The sequence below is a fragment of the Panthera uncia genome (genome assembly GCF_023721935.1).
Source record: "Panthera uncia isolate 11264 chromosome B2 unlocalized genomic scaffold, Puncia_PCG_1.0 HiC_scaffold_24, whole genome shotgun sequence".
Lineage (NCBI taxonomy): Eukaryota > Metazoa > Chordata > Mammalia > Carnivora > Felidae > Panthera > Panthera uncia.
In genome coordinates, this window is record NW_026057580.1 from 107357958 (window position 1) to 107384202 (window position 26245).

Consider the following 26245-nt stretch of genomic DNA (forward strand, 5'->3'; position numbering starts at 1 on the left):
AGATAAACCTTTGAAACTATGTTAAACCTATGTGTAACAGGAAAATTTGAATCTAATTGAACAGATTTTAAAAGTACACTTCATGTTTTTTCTTTCAGTTCTATAAACACGTGGTACAGAGTGTTGAGAAATTCATTCAGAAAGTAAGTATATAATTTTCCATATATATACTAAATGTACTGTAATTCTAGATTAATGCCTTGTGCTCTACTCTTTTAAATCAGATACTCAAGTTTAAATTGTTTTGATGGGCTATTAAAAGTGATTTCACTTATTTTCTAATTAATTAATAAAATGGTAGTGCTTTTTGTATACTTCTAAAAACAATAGCTTTTATTCAGGTAGATGTTATTGTCAATTTGCAGTGCCATAGTGAGCATCATGTCACTTGAAAAAAATGGTGTGCATATGATTGATTTTAAATAGCATTCTAAATTTGTTGCTTTTTATAGCTTTTCAGGAAATTCTTGCTGGTCATTTTAAGCAGAATGCCTAGATAGCAAGACTTTTAGATAAGGTGTGGAGAAGACATTGCCTACCAGCTACTTCTCTTCTGCTAATTCATTTTGTCTCATCCATTAGGACATTATACATCTCAACATCTTATTACGTAGACTTGAAATTCCATTTTCCAGGGTAAGCAGAGGGAGATGAAGTTGAAAACAGCTGTCTTACACACATGTAGTAGTGCTTTTTATAAGCACAGTCTTGGTGATCAGTGCCCTATTCATGCCACAGTTTGGGACAGGAGTACATAGTGCTTAAAATTTTAAAAATGGTATTATGTTTGTACTTTACTGTAATTGAATTTAGGTTTTGTACTCTGCCCATGTCCATGTGCCTAGATGTAACCACAACCAGTTTGAGAATCAGTGGTATATGGCATTAAGGATTCAGCAAGGTAGCAGTGTTTCTTAAAAATAGTTGACCGAGAGAAGGATATGTGAATCAAAGTGAGGTGACTGTGTCACTAAACTAGGTAGGTAACCTTGAGTAAATCAGCTAACCTTTATGTGATTCAGCTTTTATCTAATGTCTTGGTTTCTCAATACTTACGGTATTAGTAAGACATATTTTGAGATGCAGAACTAGTGAAGTGAGGCTAAGACACAAGGTAAAATAAAATAATAAGTGTGCCGTGTGTTTTAGGCAAATCACAGTATAAAATAAAAACGTTGGTGATTTGAAAAATACCCCTGTTCTAAAGCTTTTAAAAGTTTTTTTTAAAATATTTTCAAATGTCGGGGCACCTGGCTGGCTCAGTTGGAAGAAGAGCATGCAACTCTTGATCTTGGAGTCATGAGTTTGAGCCCCACATTGGGTGTCAGGATTACTAAAAATCGATAAATAGATGAACTTAAAAAGACATTCCAGATGTATAAAACAGTGCATCTTAAACCTTTTTGTGCGTAGGATTTAGCTAGGGATCTTTTTTTTTTTTTAACTTTTATTTAAATTCTTGTTAGTTAACATATAGTGTAATAGTAGAATTTATTGATTTATCATTTACATGTAAAACCTGGTGTTTATCACAAGTGCCCTCCTTAATACCCATCACCCATTTAGCCTATCCCCAGCCCACCTCCCGTCTAGCAACCCTTGGTTTGTTCTCTGTCGTTAAGAGTCTCTTATGGTTTGTTTCCCTGTCTCTATTTTCCACCCCCCATGTGTTCATCTGTTTTGTTTCTTAAATTCCACATATGAGTGAAATCATATGGTATTTGTCTTTCTCTGACTTATTTCAGTTAGCATAATATACTCTAGCTCCATCCATGTTGTTGCAGATGGCAAGATCTCATTCTTTTTGATGGCTGAGTAATATTCCTGTGTGTGTGTGTGTGTGTGTGTGTGTGTGTGTGTGTGTGTGTGTGTATACACACCACATTTCTTTATCCTTTCATCAGTTGATGGACATTTGGGCTCTTTCCATAATTTGGCTATTGTTAATAATGCTGCTGTAAACATCAGAGTGCACGTACCCCTTCAAATCAGTATTTTGTATCCTTTGGGTAAATACCTAGTAATAGCTGAGTTGTAGGGTAATTCTATTTTTAGCTTTTTGAGGAACCTCTGTACTGTTTTCCAGGGTAGCTACACCAGTAGCCACCCCTAACTCCTAACTCCTGGGGGTCATTAATCTGTTCTCTCTCTCTAATTTTGCCATTTCAAGAATGTTATGTAAATGTACCCTTTGAAATTGGCTTGTTTTGCTCATTATAATTTTATTAAGATCCATCCAAATAGAGCTCATGTCTAATGATTCCTTCTTTTTCATTTTTTTCCCCCTTCTTTTCATTTTGAGTAACATTCCATGGTACTACGCATGTACCCCAGTGTGTCTACCCCATCATGTGAGTCGTTTCCATTTGGGGGGGGCTGTTATTAATAAAGCTGCTAGGAACATTTGTCTATGGATTTTTGTGTGAATGTAAGTTTTCATTTCTCTGGGAAAGTAAGTGCATGTTTCATTTTATAAGAAATTGCTTCTGTTTTCTAGAATGGCTGTACCATTTTATAGTCCCACCAGTTTCCACATTCTTGCCGTCATTTGGTGTTACCACAATTTTTTTTTATTTTAGCTATTCTGATAAGTGTATAGTAGTGTCTCATTGTGGTTTCATTTGCATTTAGCTAGTGGCTGATGACATTGAACATACTTTCACATGCTTATTACTTGGCATTTTCAGTGAAATATCTTTTCGTGTCTTTTGCCCATTTTCTAATTGGATGTTTTTTTACCATTGGGTTTTCAGAGTTCTTAATAATATTCTAGATGTAAGTCCTTTGTCAGTATTATGGTTTGTAAATATTTTTTTCCTAGTTGGTAACTTGTCTTTTCATTCTCTTAACACGCAGGTGTTTTGCAGAACAGAACAAAGATTTTTTAGTTTTGATGAGGTTCCAGATTGCATATAATTTTTTAATACTAGAGGAAAACTTTTTTTCATCCTGTTCATTTAAAATAAATTTTTTTAATGTTTATTTTTGAGTGAGAGAGAGAGTGAGAGCGAGAGAGCGTGAGACGGGGAGGGGCAGAGAGATAGAGGGGGACACAGAATCTGAAGCAGGCTCCAGGCTCTGAGCTGTCTGCACAGAGCCTCACATGGGGCTCAAACCCATGAACTGCGAGATCTGAGCTGAAGTCGGTTGCTTAACCAACTGAGCCACCCCGGGTGCCCCTCCTTCCTATTCTTACTTGAAGTTTAGTATTGGGGGTGGGAGACAGATAAAACTTAAGTAAAAATGTAGCAGTAGTGGTTGTGGTAGGGAACCAGAAGCCCACTTCACTAGTTTTGTTTTCTGCCCCATAGCCCTTGAGGCCATTGCATAGATACTTTGTTCTATGGAACCCAGTTTGTAAATCCACTGAATTAGAGTATTGCTTATAGTCAGAAGTACTATTTTAACAAATTTATGAGAAGGTCCATTTGTCGATGTATATAGTCAAATGAGAGATCTAAGAAAAATTTGAAGTATGAATTAATGATATTAAACTTGTAATTTTGGGTATCCTCCAACTCCAGAACACCACATATTAGCTTCTCTGTACTGTCCCTTCACCCACCATAGACAGTGCAAGGAAAGGAGAAGTCTGGCAATAGTTTGATAATGTGTTACCTGTGAGTCTAGGTTTTAGCTGTGAAGGATTTATAGATTAATGAGAGACAGTAATAAATGAAAAGATAAATCAATAATATATGATGGTATTCCATAGGCTAGAAATACTACTTGAAAGTTTACTCTGGCCTCTGGCCTCAGGTGTGGGTTACACAAAGATTTGGGCACTTGGCCAGAGAGTGTTTGAAAACAAATTTTTAGATTCTCACTTTCCTTGTGTACTTGTTACTAAAATTCCTTTGCCCCAGGATATTTTAGATCCATTCTTTTTCCCATACACCTTATATGTACATTTCCAATATATCTCGAGCTTATCAGTCTTTGTTAATGTTTTGCCTATTGTTTTTTATTTAAGAACTTGAGGATGTTTATATAAATGTTTCTTTTTTAATATGACATTTTAACACGTTTACAGAAAAGTGCAGAAAACATGTAAAGCTAAATTTTTTAAAGTTACCTGTGTAACTACCACTCAGTTCAAGAAATAGAGCTTTGACTAAAGTCCCCAAGTGTCTCTTCTTGATCATATCCCTTTAAGTGAACATAGTCTGAATTTTATGTTAGTCATGTCCTTGTTTGGCCTTACAGTATTACTCTATAAGTCTTAATTCTTTTTTTTTTTTTTTTTTTAAATTTTTTTTTTCAACGTTTTTTATTTATTTTGGGGACAGAGAGAGACAGAGCATGAACGGGGGAGGGGCAGAGAGAGAGGGAGACACAGAATCGGAAACAGGCTCCAGGCTCCGAGCCATCAGCCCAGAGCCTGACGCGGGGCTCGAACTCACGCACCGCGAGATCGTGACCTGGCTGAAGTCGGACGCTTAACCGACTGTGCCACCCAGGCGCCCCTATAAGTCTTAATTCTTAAACAATGCTGTTTAACCTGTGTTTTACTTTTGCATAAATGGAATCGTGTATTATGTATTCTTTAGTGCACTAACCCTTTATCTGATAAATCATTTGCAGATATTTTCTTCCATTTGGTCAGATGCCTTTTAGTTTTGCTGATTGTTTCCTTCGCTGTGTAGAAGCATTTTATCTTGAAGTCCCAATAGTTCATTTTTACTTTCCCTTGCCTCTGAAGATATGTCAAGTAAGAAGTTGCTGTGGCTAGTGTTAAAAGGTTGTTGTTGCCAGTTTTCTCCTCTAGGATTTTGATGGCTTCCCGTCTTACGTTTAGGTCTTTCATCCATTTTGAGTTTATTTTTGTGTATGGTATAAGAAAGTGTTCCAGGTTCATTCTTCCGCATGTTGCTGCCCAGTTTTCCCAGTACCATTTACTGAAGAGACTGTCTTTTTTTCCATTGGATACTCTTTCCTGCTTTGTCAAAGATTAGTTGGCCATATGTTTGTGGGTCCATTTCTGGGTTCTCTATTATGTTCCATTGATCTATGTGTCTGTTTTTGTGCCAGTACCATACTGTCTTGATGATTACAGCTTTGTAATACAGCTTGAAGTCCAGAATTGTGATGCCTCCAGCTTTGGTTTTCTTTTTCAGGATTGCTTTGGCTATTCAGGGTCTTTTCTGGTTCCATACAAATTTTCGGATTGTTTATTCTAGCTCTGTGAAGAATGCTGGTGTTATTTTGATAGAGATTGCATTGAATATGTAGACTGCATTGGGTAGTATCGACATTTTAACAATATTTGTTCTTCCAGTTTGTAAGCATGGAATATTTTTCCTTTTTGTTGTTGTTGTTGTCTTCTTCAATTTCTTTCATAAGCTTTTCTATAATTTTCAGTGTATAGATTTTTTACCTCTTGGTTAGGTTTATGCGTAGATATTTTATGGTTTTTGGTGTCATTGTCAATGGGATCGACCCCTTGATTTTTTTCTGCCTCATTATTGGTGTATAGAAATGCAACCGATTTCTGTACATTGATTTTATATCCTGAGACTTTGCTGAATTCATGTATCAGTTCTAGCAATTTTTGGTAGTCTTTTGTGTTTTCCACATAGAGTATCATGTCGTCTGTGAAGAGTAGAAGTTTGATTTCCTTCTTGTCGATTTGGATACCTTTTCTTTGTGTTTTCTGATTGCTAAGGCTAGGACTTCCAACACTATATTGAATAACAGTGGTGAGAGTGGACATCCTTGTCCTGTTCCTGACCTTAGGAGGAAGGAACACTCTCAGTTTTTCCCCATTGAGGATGTTCTTAGCGATAGGTCTTTCGTATATGCCATTTATGATCTTGAGGTATGCTCCTTCTATCCCTACTTTCTTGAGGGTTTTAATCAAGAAAGGTTGCTGTATTTTGTCAAGTGCTTTCTCTGCATCTATTGAGAGGATCACATGGTTCTTATTCTTTCTTTGATTAGTGTGATGTATCACATTGTTTGATTTGTGCATATTGAACCAGCCCTCTATCCTAGGAATAAATCCTACTTGATTGCGGTGAGTAATTCTTTAATGTATTGTTGGATTCGGTTTGCTTGTATCTTATTGAGAATTTTTGCTTCTGTGTTCATCAGGGATATTGGTCTGTGGTTCTCCATTTTAGTGCAGTCTTTGTCTGGTTTTGGAATCGAGGTAATGCTGGTCTCGTAAAATGAGTTTGGAAGTTTTCCTTCCATTTCTGTTTTTTGGGACAGCTTCAAAAGAATAGGTGCTAACTCTTCTTTAAATGTTTGGTAGAATTCCCCTGGAAAGCTATCCAGCCCTGGACTCTTGTTTGTTGGGAGGCTTTTGATTACTGATTCAATTTCTTTACGGGTTATGGGTATGTTCAAATTTTCTATTTCTTCCTGTTTCAGTTTTGGTAGTTTTATATGTTTCTAGAAATTTGTCAGTTTCTTCCAGATTACACAATTTGTTGGCATATAATTGCTCTTAATATTCTCGTATTGTTTGTATTTCTGCGATGTTGGTTGTGATCTCTCTTCTTTCATTCATGGTTTTTATTTGGGTTCTTTCTTTTTTTCTTTTTGATAAGTCTGGGTAGGTGTTTATCAATTTTGTTAATTCTTTCAAAGAACCAGCTCCTGGTTTCATTGATCTGTCCTACTGTTATTTTAATTTCAGTATCATTGATTTCTGCCCTAATCTATTATTTTCTTTCTTCTGCTGGTTTTGGGCTTTATTTGCTGTTCTTTTTCCAGCTCTTTTAGGTGTGGGTTTAGGTTGTGTATTTGAGACCTTTCTTCTTTAGGAAGGTCTGGATTGCTATATACTTGCCTCTTATGACTGCCTTTGCTGCCTTCCAGAGGTTTTGGGCTGTTGTGTTTTCATTTTCATTGGCTTCTGTATATTTTTAAATTTCCTTGGGGTGCCCGGGTGGCTCAGTTGGTTGAGCGTCCGACTTCAGCTCAGGTCATGATCTCACAGTCCGTGAGTTCGAGCCCCGCGTCGGGCTCTGTGCTGACAGCTCGGATCCTGGAGCCTGTTTCAGATTTTGTGTCTCCCTCTCTCTCTAACCCTCCCCAGTTTATGCTTTGTCTCTCTGTCTCAAAAATAAATAAACGTTAAGAGAAAAAAAAAATTAAAAATTTCCTGTTTAATTTCTTGATTAAACCATTCATTCTTCACTATGGTGTTCTTTAATCTTGAAGTATTCATGGTGTTTCCAAATTTTTTCTTGTGGTTGATTTCGAGTTTCATAGCGTTGTGGTCTGAAAATATGCAGTGTAGTGCTCGCTTCGGCAGCACATATACTAAAATTGAAAATATGCAGTGTATGATCTCCCATCTTTTTGTACTTGTTGAGGGCTGATTTGTGTCCCAGTATGTGATCTGTTCTGGAGAATGTTCCATGTGCACTCAAGAAAAATGTGTATTCTACTTTAGGATGAAATGTTCTGGATATATCTGTTGAGTCCATCTGGTCCAGTGTGTGCTTCAAAGCCATTGTTTACTTGTTGATTTTCTGCTTAGATGATCTGTCCATTGCTATAAGTGGGGTATTGAAGCCTCCTACTACTATGGTATTATTGTCAGTGAGTTTCTTTATGTTTTTGATAATTGATTTATGTATTTGGGTTCTTTCACATTGGGGGCATAAATGTTTACAATTGTTAGGTCTTCTTGGTGGATAGACCCCTTAATTATGATATAATGCTCTCTTCATCTCTTGTTACAGTCTTTATTTTAAACTCTAGTTCATCTGATATAAGTATAGTTACTCCAGCTTTCTTTTGATGACCATTAGCATGATAGATCCCTTAATTTCAATATGCAGGTATCTTTAGGTATTAAATGGGTCTCTTGTAAGTAGTATATAGATGGGTCTTGTTTTCTTATTCATTTTGATACCCTTTGTCTTTTGATTGGAGTGTTTAGTCCATTGACATTAAGAGTGAATACTGAAAAGATATGACTTTAGTTGAATTTTGTTGCCTTGTAGACTTGGTGTTGTTCTCTGGTCCTTTCTAGTCTTTGTTGCTTTGGGTCTTTTTTATTCTGTTTGTGTTTTCTCCACTCAAAGAATCCCCCTTAAAATTTCTTGCAACCTGAGGCGCCTGGCTGGTTCAGTCAGTTAAGCGTCCCAACTTCAGCTCAGGTCATGATCTCATGGTTTGTGAGTTCAAGCCCTGCATTGGGCTCTGTGCTGACAGCTCAGAGCCTGGAGCTTGCTTCAGATTCTGTGTCTCCCTCTCTCTTCCCTCCCCAGCTTGCACTCTGTTTCTCTGTCTTTCTCAAAAATAAATAAATGTTAAAAAATTAAAAAAAAAAAAAAAAGATTTCTTGTAGGCCTGATTCAGTTGTCATGAACTCTGTAGTTTTTGTCTGTCTGGGAAACTCCTTATCTCTTCTATTTTGAATGACAGCCTTGCTGGATTAAGAATTCTTTCTGATTCAGCACATTGAATATATCCTGCTGCTCCTTTTGGTCTGCCAAGTGTATGTGGATAGGTCTGCTGCGAACCTGATTTGGCTTCCCTTAAATGTTAAGGACTTTTTTTTCCCTTGCTGCTCTCACAATTCTTTCCTTGTCTGTGTATTTTGTGAATTTGACTATGATATGCCTTGGTGATGGTCGGTTTTTGTTGAATCTGATGGGATTTCTCTGTGCTTCTTGGATTTTGATGTCTGTGTCCTTTCCCAGACTAGGAAAGTTTTCTTCTATAATTTGCTCACATAAACCTTCTGCCCTTTTTTCTCTCTCTTCATCTCTGGGACTCCTGTGGTTCAGATACTATTCCTTTTTAAAAAGTCACTGAGTTCTCTAAGTCTTGTATCATGCTCTTTTGTCTTTGTTTCCCTCTTCTTCTGCTTCATTATTCTCCATAATTTTATCTTCTAGATCACTGCTTTGCTGCTCTGCTTCATCCATCCTTACTGTTGTGTCCATTTGATATTGCATCTCAGTCGTAACATTTTTAATTTCATTTGGACTAGATTTTACTTCTTTTATCTCTGCAGAAAAGAATTCTTTGTTTTTTTTCAACCCCAGCTAGTATTCCTATTATCGTGATTCTAAATTCTAGTTCAGACTTCTTGGAACTTCTGAGGTTGCACACTTTGGGAAAACTTGAATCATCAGAAGTCTCAAAAATGACAGAAAAGTAGTGTGTTTACCATCTAAAAGAAGATACCACTTATTCTTTACACTTATTTTGTGTTTCCAATTTAAGTTATGTAATTAAATGTTGTTTCCTTAAGTAATATGTAGATTGGTTCATAGCAGTAAAGATCTTGTAGGCTCAATTATATATGTTTAGTATTTGTTGAACCTTCCTTCCCAATCTTTGTAGCTTTTATTTCCTTTTATTGTCTTATTGCATTCGCTAGGACTTCCAATATGATATTGAAAAGCATTGGTGAGAGGGGCATCCATACCTTGTTGTCATCCATACTTGGTCTTAGTGGGAAAACTTTTAGTTTTTCACCAGTGCGTATGATGTTAGTTGTAGGTTTTTTATAGAGCCTGTATCTCTGGATCATGGACTTAACACATGCTTCTTAGTTTTTCTTAATCCTTCTTAGGCAGGACAGGATGGCTATAGTAGACTGGAGTTGGGTATTCTTCCTCCAGGTCATTGAGGCTCTGGTTAAATAGATTCTCCTGAGCGCATACCTTCTTAAGAACAGAATGCTGCTGGCTATCTCAAAATGGTTCCTTTTCTCCCCCTTCTGCCAGAAACAGGAGAGGATTTTTCTCTGGTATTCACTTTGAGAACTCATGTAGTGTCAGGTATGGCCGTGTCCTGGGAACAGCCCTTTACTACATGCTTTTGTCAGCATCCTTCAGTGCTTTGCAAGTACACCCACGTGCTCCTGGTTTTACCATTCTAGCTTTGTTTCCTTTAATGTTAACTTTTTGATTTTTTTTTAATGTTGTATTTATTTTTGAGATAGAGACAGAACATAAGCAGGGGAGGGGCAGAGAGAGAGGGAGACACAGAATCTGAAGCAGGCTCCAGGCTCTGAGCTGTCAGCACAGAGCCCAACATGGGGCTCGAACTCACAGACTGTGAGATCATGACCTGAGCTGAATTTGGACACTTAACTGAGTGAGCCACACAAGCGCTCCTAATGTTAACTTTTAATAGCTGAAAATGGCAGCACAAATTCTAATAATAGAATTGTTATATAAATGCTATGTGTTATATAGTGCTGATCTAGCTGCGTTTCAGGGAGGAGACAAGCTGAGAGTCTCCATGCTGCTCTGCCATCTTGATTGCAGTCTCAGTCTAATGAATCATTAGATTATTTAATAGTTCATATATTGCAAAGTATGTGGTCCAAGGAACCTAGAGAGTATTTTTGTCAAAAAACCCTGACTTTGATGGTATTCACATAATAGCTTAGATAACATTAGAATGAAAATCACAAAATATGTTCAAAGATGCATTCTCCCTGTGTTACTGCCTTTCTCTCCCTTTAAAAAGGGCTATTTCTGAAGCACAAAAAATTAGAAATTACTAGAATGTAGTTTGAAGATGTTATAACTGAAAACCCAATGTGACATAAGTTTATGCTTATTATTTAAAGAGTAAAAATTTCTCATACCAGTGGAAAGCCTTAAGAATTACTGCATTTTTAGTACTGGAACTTGAAGAGAAAATTGAAAAAACATTTCACATTTTTGTTTTTAATTTTTCCTTAGGTTTCTAGTTGCTGACTTAGCTAAGTTTACCAATTATTAAGTTATTTTAAAGCATGAGGTCCTACTTAAGAATTTTTTTTTTTTGTCATTTTATGTGACTAATAGTACCTAATCTATAAGTGAAGGAAAATCTGTCCCACATTTTAATGTATAGTATATCTAAAGATCCTGTGGATGAAGAAATGTTTTTTTCCCTTAGGCCTTACAGCTTATTACTAAACTGCTAATATAGTTTTGAAGCTTTGGAATCTTCACAGTAGGCCATAAAGGTCCATTTATTATCTTATATACTCATGATTCTTCTGTGTTGTGAGTTTGTAATCTGAGTGTTTGTACAAATCAAAGAAAAAGATGCATTTCTTAAAAATTTAGTACATTCATTACTTAGCATTCAGTATTAATTTCTGAAGTTCTTATGAGCAACTTCTAAATTCTGTTCAGTCTTACTCTCAGGGTAGTTATTTATATGAAATATTTCAGATTATTTTGTCTTTAGGAAAATTAAAATGCCAATAAAATACTTAATAAATAATTATTAATCACTTATCTATATTTGTGGCATTAGGGAATAGATACATTTTAACAAAATGAATATCCTGCTTTTCATTAAATTAAAAATTTTTTTTCTCTTTACTAAAATACATTTTTTGCTTGGTTAGGTTTCTGTTTCTTTGAATGTATAGTAATCAGGAAAATAGCCTTGGCCAGATACATGAGCTCAAGGACAAATAATGCTCAATGTTTTTGGAACTTGAGGGAAAACTATTTCAGACTTTCAAAAACCTTAACTTTCAACCTTTAGGTAGGTTCAACTTAAAACTTCATTATCCAAACACCAACATTATTGCCCTTCTATGAAATCTTTCAAGTTCTTAACAGTCAGAATGTTGCAATAGATACTGTGAATTGGTGCTAAAGGACTCCTCATTTTCTTGAGTAAATAAGACTTTAAGGATAATGTTCTTGAAGAGTATTTGAAAGGGGGTGCCTGGGTGGCTCAGTCGGTTAAGCGTCCAGCTCTTGGGCTGTGCACTGATGGTGTGGAGCCTGCTTGGGATATTCTCTCTCTCTCTCCCTCCCTCTCTCCCTCCCTCTTGCCCCTCCCCTACTCACACTGTCTCTCTCAAAATCAGTAAACTTAAAAAAAAAAGAGTATTTGAAGGAACAAATGAAGCATCATCTTGTCTTTTTGCAGAATGGAATCGCTCATTGCCTCCACTGATAATGCCATTAGAAATGTGTGTGTGCGTGTGCGTGTGCGCGTGCGTGTGTGTTGGGGGTGGATTGAGGTACTTGAGTTTCCAAGGATTTTTCAAGAATGTAATTGTACTTTAGTGCCATATATGATTGCCAGGAAGTTACTTTAGGTGACTTACCTAATTACACCCGAAAGTTGAATCTTGCAGCCATGATTCCATGTTAAGTAACATATGCTTGAGAAGCAGGTTTTCTTATGCTTCTGGATATAGGGACAAACCAGGAGCAGTAAGCTTAATAGTAAAAGGAGTCTTCATTGTGCTCACTTGACCAGATAGGCTAGAAAAGCTTCTGGCAAGAAAGTAGGAGGCTTATATTATATTCCTCAATTTGGGTGGCGGATAAGAATGTTGAGAAACATTTATCAGTGGAGTAGCTTAAAAATATTTTTATAGGATAGATTCTTGTAATCACAATGGTAGTTTCTTATCTTTCTTACAGGTGTGGTAGTTGAGAAAACTTTTGAGACTTTAGGGTCGGTGTATATACAGTGTTATAGTTTGTCTTGTTATTTGTTCCTTCCTTAGTACAGAAACCCCTTTGTTACACATTTCAGATGAAGTTTAATACATGTTGGCCATGCTTTTTTCTAGAGCTCTTTCCTAAATTTGCTGCTTCCTTCCTTGTGGCTTTTCAAAATCATTAAAGAAAAAAAATTTTCTTGTAACAGTGCCTTATTTATTCTTTTATTTGTCATCCAAGCTAGTTATGCAGTACTATTACAGAACTTAGGTGATTGGCAGTTGAACTGGGTGTCTGGAGTAGCCAAAGTAGATTGTTTAAGATGCTATTCTAGAGACAGATGGTGTGGAATAGTCAGCGTCTGAATATTCGTTATGTCTACATAAGCATTGTTTCTGTACTTGTATAGGATTTATAATGAAGGTTACCTTCCTTCTCATTATTCCTTCCCTTCCTACTCTTCTTTTTTCTATCAGTGTAAACCAGAATACAAGGTACCTGGACTTTATGTTATTGACTCTATTGTACGACAATCTCGACATCAGTTTGGTCAAGAAAAGGATGTGTTTGCACCCAGATTTAGTAATAACATCATTAGTACTTTCCAGAATTTATATCGTTGCCCTGGGGATGATAAGGTATGCTTTTTTTTTTTTTTTTTTTAAGTCATTACATTACCTTTTGGTCTTAATGAGACTCTGGATTATCTTAATTTATGATTTTGTTACCCTTTAAGTAATTTTGAATTTGAATATTTAGTTATTACACTATCCATGTTCTGAGATTCTTAGAATCTTCTGAAAGTGGAGAGATGTAGATGATTTTGCTAATTTTTAACTTATTGAAGCAGTTGGTTGGTGTTAAACTGGCTATAATAAGCTTTTGGAAATACACTAAAAGCTTATTTATTTGCACACAAAACTAATTCAGTGTTTTGATATTTGGCCTGAGCTGATATGCACCTATTAAGTGTCTATGAAACGTGGGTCTGCCAAGCAGTTGATAGAAAATAACTGCATTTATTTTGTTATGGTGGAGTTTCACCAGTGCCAGAAACCACACTGCTGCCTGCCAGTCTGAGTGAATAAATATTCCATACCACATAAAAAGAAGGCTTTGGAACCTGACAGAGAATAAAAAAGTTTATGTGTGTCCAAAGATGTTAGAATTTTACTTATTTTGGATGCTGATTTGGAAATTTAGTAATCTCTTCTGATAGGTTGATTGCACTATTAAATTTTTAAAAAGTCATGTAAGATAAGGACTTTGTCCTGAAGTTCGTTATTTGTTTAAAAAATAAAGTTAAAATGACCTGTAAATACAGCTTTGGTGCTGAGATGAATCCTGATCACCTCAGCAGCCTGAACGCAGTCTCCAGCCAGCCCTAACCAGCGATCTCCTCAGACCTCACATAGAAGCTGGAACCTAGTTGCCATTCTTGCCTTTCGCTAAATGTAGCTTTCATTTGTCTCGTATATCTATCCAGATGAACCTTTTTTTCCAAGTGTGTTAAGCAGATGCAAAATTACAGAAACATGATTTCAGAGGTGGAAAGGACTATAGAAGTATTTGAATCCGTCCTTCCCATCCGCTGCTCAAATAGTCTCTGAAATGACTGTGCTAAGGCTCTGAAAGCAAAAAAGTAAAATGTCATTTTTCTTTTTACCTCTAGAGTAAAATAGTGAGAGTATTAAACTTATGGCAGAAAAATAATGTGTTTAAGAGTGAGATTATTCAGCCTCTTCTGGATATGGCAGCAGGGATTCCTCCCCCGGTTGTCACACCTGTTTTGGCCAGTACTACTGCTGCTATGAGCAACACCCCAGGTATGTTCCTTCCTTAGAGATTTGTTCTCTGAATATTCTACTCCTGTTTTTCAGGTGATTATTCATACGTAAAATAACTGTTTGACAGTGCAGGAGAATTTATCTAGCATTAGATAACTGAAAGGAAATGTAATTTGAAGGAAAAATAAACTCAGATTTTATATTTGTGTGTAATTCTTTTCTAAAAATGTTTTAAATCCCTAGTAACAAATATAATGAATGTTGGGAAATTGGTTTGTCACTTAGGTTTTTTTCCTGGTTTAGGCTGCCTGTAGTCTTTTAAACTTGCATGTAAATCACCTCAATATTCACAGTCTAGTAGGGGAACTTACTATTTATAAGGAACCCTGAAAAAATTATTTAATGGAGCCAAGAATACTTTCGTAATAATCTGAAAATCCTGTTTTTTGAAGTATATTTAAATGACATTTAAAATTTATAATAATTTAAGTATTAACATTTGGTTTATATTTAGTTTTTGTTGTGTGTGTCTGTGTCTATACACCTATACATCCTTGTTTTTTTTTTTTTTTTAAGTTTATTTACTTAGAGCAACCAGGGGAGGAGCAAAGAGAGAGAGGGAGAGAGAGAATCTCAAGCAGGCTCTGTGCTGTCAGCACAGAGCCCAATATGGTCTATGAGATCATGACCTGAGCCGAAACCAAGAGTTGGACATTTTAACTGAGCCACCAAGGTGTCCTCATATACATCCATTTTAAACAAAAATAGCTTTATATTATACATACTGTTTTATATTTTTTAAAATTATATTTTGAATATTTCCTCCTGTCATTGAATCTTCTTCTGTAGTAAGATTTTTAATGACTTCTAAGCATTGTAGGCTCCTTTAAAGTAGTAGCTTAGTTAATGAGGACAAGTATGGACAGATCCTTTTGGTATTTTTTTTTCAACCTACCTCATTCTGTAATTATACAATAAAATAAAAACATTTATTTAAGTTTGTATATATTTTATAAAAGTGACAAAGCAAATCTCTCTACCTTTCCAAGTCTTATTTATTTACTTTACATATTTGTTTGGGTGGGTATGTCTTTTTTAAAAGGAACGCCTGTGACACCTGTTACTCCAGCCAATGTTGTCCAGGGTCTGCCCGATCCATGGGTATCTCAGATAACAAATACAGATACACTTGCCGCTGTAGCTCAGATCTTACAAAGTCCTCAAGGCCAACAGGTGAGCATTTTTTTTTGTTACATGAACAGTGATTTAGAGCTCATTTTCATAATGTACCACCTAAATAATATGTGTTCTCTTATTTTGTAAAAATGAGATCACACTAGTACTCGGTAGCTTGCCTTTGTTTTAAATTTAGTAAAACATCGTTATATGTGCTGTTCTATAAAAAATGCATTTTACGCTAAATATTGATTTAGCACCTAGTTTTTGCCAAGCATTATTAGATGCTGTTGTTACTCCGCTGACAAGACAGGGAGGTCTTCTGTCTTGGGAAAGATGTCTTTCTTAAGTATAAAGCTTTATTTAGATAGTGACACATAAGTGAAAAGAGTGAATTTTTAGAGGGACTAGGTTTTGGAGAAGGGGTCAGAGTTAGGGAGGGTAGCCAAGAGAAGGTGTTTTTGAGGAGTGGCATTTGAAATGAGACTTTGAAATGGAACTAGTCATGGTAGGATTTGAAGATAGCTCATTCTTAGCATCTCCTTTTTTTTTTTTTTTAACCTGTCCTTTAAAAACCAAATTTATTATGATCTGTGCAATAAAATCCCCCAAACTCTTTTTCCAGATATTCATAAGATTTCAGCCACCTGTAAGTTTTTGTTTAAATGTCACCTCACTAAGTCTTTTAAAAAGTGATTTAAAACTGCACATTCTTAACTGCACATTCTTTCACCCCCATACTTCTTTTTCCTATCACCTGCCTGCCTTCTTTCTTTCTTTCTTTTTTTTTTTAAAGTTTATTTTAACTTATTTTGAGAGAGAGCATGTGTGCAAGCAGGGGGTGGGCATGGAGAGAAAGAATCCCAGGCAGGCTCCACACTGTCAGTGCAGAGACCAGTACGGGACTCGATCCCACAAACCAGGAGATCATGACCTGAACTGAAATCAAGAGCCGGATGCCTAACTGACTGAGCCACCCAGGCGCCCCTTTTCTATTACATTATATAATCTATCTTGTATTACATTATATAATTTACTTATTTTGTTCATTCTCTGTCTCTTCCCACTGGAATGTATGAAGGACATACATACAGAAGGACGAGGAGTTTTTTGTTGTTTTGTTCACTCATGTATCTCCAGTATTTAGGTAGCAGATGGGCAGTACATTGTTGTAGAATGAGTGAATAGTGAGTGTATAGAGCATAACAATGCTGGGTACACAAAAGATCTTTTAGAGTTGAGATGTCTGGAGGATCAGATGGCCTGTGTATATAAGTTAACGATGACAAATCTGAAATGGTAGACCTAAATGTGGGACATGGGTTTCTTTTTTTTTTTTTTTAATTTTTTTTCAACGTTTTTTATTTTATTTTTGGGACAGAGAGAGACAGAGCATGAACGGGGAAGGGTCAGAGAGAGAGGGAGACACAGAATCGGAAACAGGCTCCAGGCTCCGAGCCATCAGCCCAGAGCCTGACGCGGGGCTCGAACTCACGGACCGCGACGAACTCACGGACCGCGAGATCGTGACCTGGCTGAAGTCGGACGCTTAACCGACTGCGCCACCCAGGCGCCCCGGGACATGGGTTTCAAAAGACAGAAATGGTAGGCTGAAAAAGAAAGGGCTTAGCAGTGTGGAATTGCCACAGATTTTTATGTTGAAGTCACTTGATCTGAATGGTACTTTAATGGATGAGGGGGGAAAGAAGCCTAGAGATAGCAAGTATTGGTAACAGTGATAAAGGAAAGGAAGTAATGAATATGTGAAAATAGAGTAGTAGACTCTAAAAGGACAGTCTGAGAAAAAAGGGACTATTCTAGAGTTTTAAACGTGTAAAAACGAATGGGGAAACTGAATTGGGTATTAGATAAAATTATCAAATTATTTTATTTTGTGATAATGATATTTTGAAAATAATTCATAAAGAAAATGTTCTCATTTAAAAGACACCTATTCAAATAAATAATTTTGGCAGGAGAAGTGATTTTTCCAGAAGAAATAGTACAAAGAATTTCCAGATGAAATAGTACAAAGAAAGTTAAGAAGACACAGTAATCGGTAGAATATGAAGTCTGAGTAGAGGGAAAATTTCGTAGGGTGCTGCGGTGCTTTGAACCTGACTGAAACAGTAACAGTGCTGTGTGGAAAAATGGGGATGTCAAAAGAGATGTGTAAACCAGAAAATATGATATTAACCCCCTTCACTCCCCCCTCCCTGCCCCCGCCCCACCCTTCCTCCTCTCACTACCTTTCATCCTCCTTCCCCCTCCCTCCCTCCGTCCTGTGTGTTCTGGAGCAGTAACTCAGCTGTCATATATTTTTGTATTACTTTCTTTGCTCTCCCATTAGTAGCTCGTAGTAGTTGTTTATTTGATAGCCAGATGACTCTAGATTGTTTCTTATGTTGCTGTTTTTAGATAGGCCTGAAATTACTTACTTTCGTCTTGGAAGGCTTTTGTACCTTCTCCCACTGTAAATTGATCTTCACTTAAACAGTACACATTCATTGTTTCTATTCTGAAGTGATAATTTTCAGATTCAACCCAGGTTTAGATCTTGATTAGGAAAGTATTAATTACTTGTAAGATGTACGTAGGGTTTATCTAACTATGAAATATCTTCAGGACCTTAACTGTTGTTTCTGCTTTTTCAAAGGATGAGTGAATAGGAGGAACAGGGATTTGCTTTCAATAGTTGTTGGCACTATTCACCTTTAATTTCCTTACTTCGAGACTGCTCCAGGGGACAGATTTCTTACTTTTTCTGCTTTCAGGAGATGTGTTATCTGATGAGAAATCTGAAAGATAGCAGAAGCAGTTGTCACTTGTTCTTTTACAGAGATGAAGGAGTTTATTGAAGAAGGAATGAAAAGCTTAATGAAAAAAAAAAATCAGTCTGTGTCTGACGAGTTCTTTACCTGTTCTGATATGACCACTTTATTAGGCTTAAAGTTCAAGACTTCCCAGAAGCACAGAAGACCTATTAAGGATTTTTTAAAAATCTTTTTTTTTTTTTAATTGTTGTTTTGAGTTCATATAAATTTTTATTTTTCCAAAGACTGTAGGATGTAGAATTTTATTGACTGAAAGTTTTAGGTGGGTATTCTTGCAAATAAAACTCAGCATGTGTTCGTAATGACTTTTCCTTTTTTCCCTTCCAGCTTCAGCAGTTGATACAAACTTTACAGCTCCAGCAGCAGAAGCCTCAGCCTTCTATCCTGCAGGCCCTGGATGCTGGGCTGGTTGTGCAGTTGCAAGCTCTCACGGCCCAGCTGACGGCGGCAGCTGCAGCGGCCAACACCCTGAACCCCTTAGAACAGGGGGTGTCTTTCAACAAGGTAGACATTACGTTATCAGATCTGTTCTGTAGGAAGTGTTCCATTGTATATGCTATCGTGTGGATTCTAAGTCTGTAGACTACGTTTTATTATAGAACTATTATAGTATGCATTGGACCGTATAAGACATTATGAATTTTACAAAAAGTTTAGGCTTCCGAAAGAACTCCACTTAAAACATTTAGAATATTCTCTTTTCACTGAAGTTAACTAGTTGGTAAAATTGTTTTTTCACCGTTGAGGCAAATGATAATTTTCTGAATTTTTGAATTTCTTTTATGGATGTTACAAATACACTGATTTTCATGTTCTATGTTGTAAAATTTTAACTTGCTAAAATTATAATTGTTCAAAATGTGGAAATTCAAAGGAGCACTTCTCTACAAGTTGTCAATATGCTGTAATATTATGATAAATTGAGGCCTGACTATAAAGAATAGTGGTTTTAAAGTTGAAAATCATTCATGTGTAATTTATTGTGTGTTAGCCTCAATAGTCTTGTTAATTATGGGACTATTAAGATACCTTGGAAGTATTACCCATATTATTTGTGCTTCTGCTGCTGTATTTTTTAAGGAAAACAAATGTTGATTTGTTTTGTTATTAGACTTTTTTAGCTAGCACCTTAGTCTGAAAATAAATAGCTAAACCACATAAAAAAACCTTTAAATCGGTCATGTAAAAGATAATAGAGCATCCTAAGAGGAGAAATGTACTAGGAATAAATCCATTGATTATAGTTGCAGATGTTTTTCAATCAAGCTTTATTCTCATTGGGAAGCCACTTAAATATTTTAATCCCAGTCTTTTATAAAGCATCAGTATTTATTCCGTGTGTTGTGATTTGTTTTACTACATAAGGCAGTGTATGTCAGAGTACTTTAAAATAAAGATCCACTCAGTTAAATGCTTTGTTATAGCATAACATAAGATTATATAAAACATTTTTGTATTAAATGTACAGGTAAATTAATGGGATGTTATTGACATTCAGAATAGCATTAGTAACATATTTTCATGTGAAGCAGTTTTTAATTTGTCTTTCTCTTTTTTTTTCCTCCCCCCGCCTCCCCGCCACTTAGAAGTTGATGGATAGGTTTGATTTTGGGGAAGATTCTGAGCATAGTGAAGAACCCAAAAAGGAAATTTCAGCTTCTCAACTGTAAGAATTCTTTCTTTATAACTATAAACTTTTCCCATTACTGCGATAAACATTGGATGGGACATTGCCTCCTGAACCACCAAGTGTACTGTGAATAAGTTGGGATATAATTTCAGGTTGTTGAGCACTCACACTACAGAAAGATGGTGGGGTTGTTGTCTTGTTGCCTCCCTCTATTATTTGGACTCTCAGATCTTTGCAAATATTTGGGATATATCAAAATTCTTTACAGGGAAATTGATAGATGTTGATAAATCTAGTTGTGATATTTTCTGTCTGTATTAGGCTTTATGTTATTTAATTCAGTTGTAAGAATATTTTAAATAATAGGAAAGAAGCTTGCTTCTAATGTCAATGACTACTTCTAGGAAGTCTGCCAGATTCTGGGAGTGTTTCTGACTAAGCAGGAGTAAGGATTAGGACTGTAGGGACTTCATTTTTTTTTTTAAAGATATGGATTGTATATTTTTATTTAGATTAGTGTTTTTTATTTTTCTCAAACAGTTCTGTGCAGCCCTAGGTTCTTGTGGGTTTGAGAAAAGACCAGTGAGGGAAGAGGATGTTGGAGAGTGGGGGTGTGGAAGTTGGGGGTTTGGAGGAGGGGTGATGAATGGGGAGAACACCTCTGGGAATCTTGTTTTGAGCAGAGGTTATTAATTTTATATATTGGGATAACATTTTTAAAAAACATTTATATACATAAAAATACAAATATATCCTTTTGGTAAAGATATTCTACTTGAAAAATTAAAAACTAATGTTTTAGATTGTGAATTATAAAGTTAGAGGAGAAATATTTAAGATCATGTTAGATCAGTGTCCTGAACAATGTAAGAATCTCCTTTAATGGTTCTGATAAGGTGTTTTGTAATGTTTTATTTTTATGCCTTATATGATGAGAAGTTAAATAATTTCTTGTTACTGAGTCTTGTATGATTTACTTAACACACACTGATCCGTTTGGCATTCTGAAGCAAGGAAACAAATTTGCTCCATTATCTTTTGAGACATAGCCTTTCAATATTTGAAGTTAGGTATCATTCTTCCCCTTAGGTTTATTTGCTCCAGATGAAGTACACTTTTTTTCAACTGTTTCAAGACTTCTCACCATCCTGATTGCCCCTTTTGGGATGCCCTCTTTTTTGTTCATGTCTTACCTTGTGGCACCCAGAATTCCAGGTGTATTCCAGGTGTGAATTTCCCAGAGTATAGTTAAATTATTATTTCCTCTTACCTAAATACTGTTTCTGTTAACATACCTAATAATTTGAATGCTTTTCTAAAGAAAGCAGATTAGTTTTATAAAGTTTATGGTCAATTACAATTGTAGATTTCACATGTACTGATTGATAGACCATTTCTCCCGCTATCTTATAGTTAGAGAAGGAGTTAAAGTGACGATGTTTAAATACTTTTAACTGTTTTTATGTGTTTTCATTGAGATTTTCTTAAAATGCTCTAATGTAAAAAATACTAATTTATATGCATTTAATAGCTTGAGACCATAATAACAGATCTTCCATCAGAGTATCTTTAACATGTTATCCATCTATTGAAAGACTATTGGAGAGGATCTTTCTATTTTAACATATTAATGTTCTGAGGTATTCCATTTTCTCTTAATATTTCAAAAGTAAACATTATAGTAGAGTATGTTTCATTTAATTGGCATTGGGGGAGTTGAATATTCACTTATTTTCATATTATCTTTACTGGCTTTTAAAATGTATTTCCATTTATTTTTTTCTTCTAGTTCTCATGTTTCAGAATCTGTGAACAATTCAATTTTTCATCAGATAGCAGAACAACTACAGCAGCAAAACCTTGAACATCTCAGACAGCAGCTCCTGGAACAGCAACAGCCTCAAAAGGTTTATACCTCCATCTTGTGGTCTTTAGAGTTATTGCTGCCTGTATTCTGTAAAATGTTGTTTCTCAAGGATGGTGGTTTTTCTTCAACTTTATTACAAGATCAGCCTTTTCAGAACCTTTATATTTTTTGTTACCAGAATGTGTTCTGGATATATGCATGTGCTCGGTACACTCGAGGTGGTGTTCTCGTATTACAACTTGAAACTTCACATGCTTTCCTCTCCGCTCAATTCCCAAACAAGGTCATGATGATTTTGCTTCTGTTGATGGTGATGATGGCAAAATAGATTGCTATTTTTAATTAGGCTATTATCGTGTGGCAGGAGGCTTGTGAGGCATGATAACATTTAATGCTGTGAGATAGATTTTTGATGCCCATTGTACATTACAGAAAGTTGTACCTTAGTGAAATGGAACATCCATTGCAAAAATATACATCTAATATCATATATCATTAGTCCTAAGATGCATCATTATTTTATGTATGGCTAAGAATTTTTAATCACTTCAAAAGTACAACATCCCATGGAGTTACAAGAATCCTATAAATTACAGGGATAATATATGAAGAAGAATCGTATCTTAGAATTGATAAAGTGGCAAAGTCAGGGTTAATCCATTACAAAGCCTATTTTTGCTCTATATAGAGAAATACAGATATAAACTGTTTAAATAAGACTGTTTTCAATTCCCTCCCCCCCCCCCCCCCCCCCCCCCAATCACACTTTTTCCTAGTATCTAAACGTTTTGGGGGCGCCTGGGTAGCTCAGTCGGTTGAGTGACCAACTTTGGCTCAGGTCATGATCTCACGGTTTGTGAGTTCGAGCCCAGCGTCGGGCTCTGTGCTGACAGCTTGGAGCCTGGAGCCTGCTTCAGATTCTGTGCCTCCCTCTCTCTCTGCCCCTCCCCCACTCATGCTCTGTCTCTGTCTCAGAAATAAAGAAACATTAAAAAAGAATTAAAACTTTTTGGCACTAAAATAATAGTATAAACATTTTTAAAATACGAGTAATACATTGTTAGACAAATGATATATATGAGATGAACAAAAAAGCATCTGGCCTCAAGTATTCTCTTCTCTAATGGAGCACATACATCTGTATGAACACAGGGAAGAATTCTAGTTCCTGTGATGGTAGAGGTGCAAGTGAAGGACAGTAGAAATGAAGACAAAAGAGTTCCTTAAAACAAAATTTTTTTTAATGTTTATATATTTTTGAGAGGGAGACTAAGCACGAGCAGGGCAGGGGCAGAGAGAGGAAGACACAGAATCTGAAGCAGGCTCCAGGCTCTGAGGTGTCAGCACAGTGCTCAACGCAGGGCTCGAACCCGTGAACTGTGAGATCATGACCTGAGCCGAAGTCGGATGCTTAACTGACTAAACCACCAGGTGCCCCAAAGGGAAGAGTTATTTTAGATTAAAGGTATGGCAAACATTTGAGACACTGCTGGGATCTGAACTTGTCTTTTTCATGCAAACAGTAAACATAAAATGGACATTAATGGTATTTGCTAGGTTGGAACTTACACCTGGAGTTATGAGAATGGAATTCTGCAGTATTTTATGTCAGGCAGATAGGTCTCCCTGAGCATTCAGAGACTTAAAGGTAGAGTACAATGCAGAACATTTGGATGTTGTTTAAAGAAAAGCACAAGTTGTAAATCAATGGAAAAAAACAGGTTGTCAGTGATATAATAAAAAATCACAGAGCTGTCAAAGAGACGGGATAATAGTGAAGGAAAAGTTTATCCAAACAACAGATTTGTCCAGCTATAAATGTGACAGTTTTGATTGTCTTAGATCTAGTTTCATTTTAGGAGGTTTAACAGAAGCAGTAAAATGAAGGTAGTACTTTTAAAATCAGCACCCAAATTATTGAAGTGAAAATTACTAGAAACTTGAGAGAGGGCTATTCTGTCTGAAGAATCTCACCAACTAAAGAAAAACAGAACTCTGGTCTCTTAATTATCCTATACATTATCTCCACAATTTTATTTATTTGTTTTCCTCCACAGATTTAAAGGATAAAGTAATATCCTTTTTTACATTTTTTTTTTAATGTTTGTTTATTTTGGGGGGAGAGAGCGTGAACAGGGGTGGGGCAGAGAGAGGGAGACACAGAATCCAAAGCAGTCTCCAGGCTCTGAGCTGTCAGTACAGAGCCTGATGGCAGGGCTCGAACTCACAAACCGCAAGAACATGACCTGAGCCCGAAGTCCAGCACTCAACCAACTGAGCCACCCAGGCATCCCAGTAATAAGATCCTTTTGAAAGAAGTAGATGTTGTTAAAAGCTTCTGTTATTCAAAAATGAGTGTTAAAGAAAGGGAGTAGTGGAATAAAAGCAACTTTTCTAATATATCCGGTGGATAATGTTCAAAACCTATGGCAAATTTAGAATCAGAAAGCGTATCAACAGAGTAACCATTCAATTTAATAAAGTGTGTAATTGGCAAACCAGTTGCCTTAGTGTGTTTAAGATAGGGTGACATGTGCAGAAAAAGGAAGCATTTTGTTCACCAGTGAGCTCATTCTGGCAGCCTAAAAGTTTTTATGTCTCAGAGAAAAGAGTAGCATTGCTGGTGCCACCCCATTCATTGCAGCCCTGACCACACCTGCATGCAGGTTGAGATCTCGTGTCCCTAACAAGAGAAAACCACTGAAAACAGAGCCCTTCCAGGGAGTGACCGAATTGTGAAGGGAGTGATAGTCATGTCAGAAGGGGAATGATTGCTGTTGTCTTGAGTAAGTTGTAGATCATGATATTGGTAATTGTTTTATCAGGATATTCAAAAGATGTCAGGACAGCTATAGCTCAAAATGAAATGCTGACAATGAAAATAGTATGACTAACAAAAAGGGCTTTTAGAAGAATGTTAGGAATAAAACAATTATGGAAGATTCAACAACTTAATGAAGAGCTGTCATTATGTAACTTACTTTGATTCAGTAATTTTTTATATAGAATATATGGACAAAGTAAATTGAACATGATGAAACCTAAGATGGGTGATAGTATTAAGAGCCTTGAGTTGATGTCTTGGCTCACATAAATTGCATTTCATGGTCCTGAGGTTGTAGGATTATAGCATAGCATATGGGGATTTCAGTAAAGCCTTTGATGAAGTCTTTCCTGTCACTTATACAGAAAAAAGTGGAGGAATGGGGATCTATAACTGATTAAAATGTGACACTTAAGTTTTTATTTTTATTTATTTTTAATGTTTATCTAGAGAGAGAGTGTCTGCAAAAGTGAGGGGAGGGACAGACAGAAAGGAGAGAATCCCAAGCACGCTCCACACTGACAGCTGATCAACACAGGGCTCGATTCCACAAACCATGAGATCATAACTTGAGTCGAAATCAGCAGTTGGACGCTTAACCCATGGAGCCATCCAGGGATCCCTGAAAATGTGACATTTAATGAGTGTTAATCCAACCTCGAAAGAAGTCTCTACTGGCTGCCATTAATCCTCTTCTATTTTTTTAGTATTGATGCTTTACATGAGGACATCATTGAAGCAAGTAGAGATGTATACCAGGACGTATACTAAAGATGTATACCAGTATATCAGAAAAACAGTCATTTGCCACCTGGGTCCAGTGGATCCTTTTTAAATATACTTGGCATCATCTTACAGATAATTTACAGAAGTGAGGCTAAAAGAGATAGGGAAGAAAACTTGATGAGCAATTTTAATATATGTAATTGAAATGCCACCAATTAAATTCAAATGTCCCATGTTCTTGGGGCGCCTGGGTGACTAGGTTAAGCATCCTACTCTTGATTTCTGCTGAGGTCATGATCTCAGGTTTGTGGGATTGAGCCCCACTTCAGGTTCTGCACTGACATCAAGGAGCCTGCTTGGAATTCTGTCTCTCCCTCCCTCTCTCTCTCTTCACCCCTCCCCTGCTCTCTCTCAAGATAAATACACCTAAAAAAGTGTCACACGTTCTTTTAGCAAAATAGAACAGTCCAGGTGCTTGTTGCACAATGGTGCAAGATAAAGTTCTTCTAGTTATGTGACTAAGTAGATGAAAAGACCCTAGTTTTGTTCTTAGACACACATTTTTCTGCCATTAGTTTTGGAGTTTGAGAAGTACATTTAGGATGTGGTCGTCTGAAAACTCATAGTCTCATATTTCACTTAGATATTAAATTTCACCATCATCATTGGAATCTAGAATGCTGCTCTTTCTTTGTATTCATCTTTATTTTGTGTAATAATTATGAACTATGTTCCTCTATCACTTTTCTTCTCTTTGCCATTATGTACAGAAATGGAAAAATCTAAATATTCAACCGTGTTCCAAGGAGAGCTTAAAAGCAGACTACAGAGATAGTGTCTCCGTTTTTATTTATACCTTGAAATATACAGTATTTTTAGTAATGCAGTAAAACTGGATGATGATGATTTTATTGCACTGTTGAATTACCCTTGACAGTTAGTTTGCTTTTGCTTTTGTGTATTATTTTAGTCTTTTTTTTTTTTTTTTTTTTTTTTTTTTTTTTTTTTTTTTGGG

The 26245-nt window shown here is 36.2% G+C and overlaps 1 protein-coding gene across 1 annotated transcript in view; it reads left to right on the forward strand.

The window, feature by feature from the left end:
- SCAF8 (SR-related CTD associated factor 8) overlaps window positions 1-26245 on the forward strand; it is a 101933-nt gene that overhangs the window by 39267 nt on the left and 36421 nt on the right. The window contains 7 exon segments of the mRNA XM_049653161.1: window positions 99-143; window positions 12863-13024; window positions 14059-14212; window positions 15276-15406; window positions 18511-18687; window positions 19770-19849; window positions 21603-21720. Coding sequence (XP_049509118.1) covers window positions 99-143; window positions 12863-13024; window positions 14059-14212; window positions 15276-15406; window positions 18511-18687; window positions 19770-19849; window positions 21603-21720 — 867 coding nt within the window.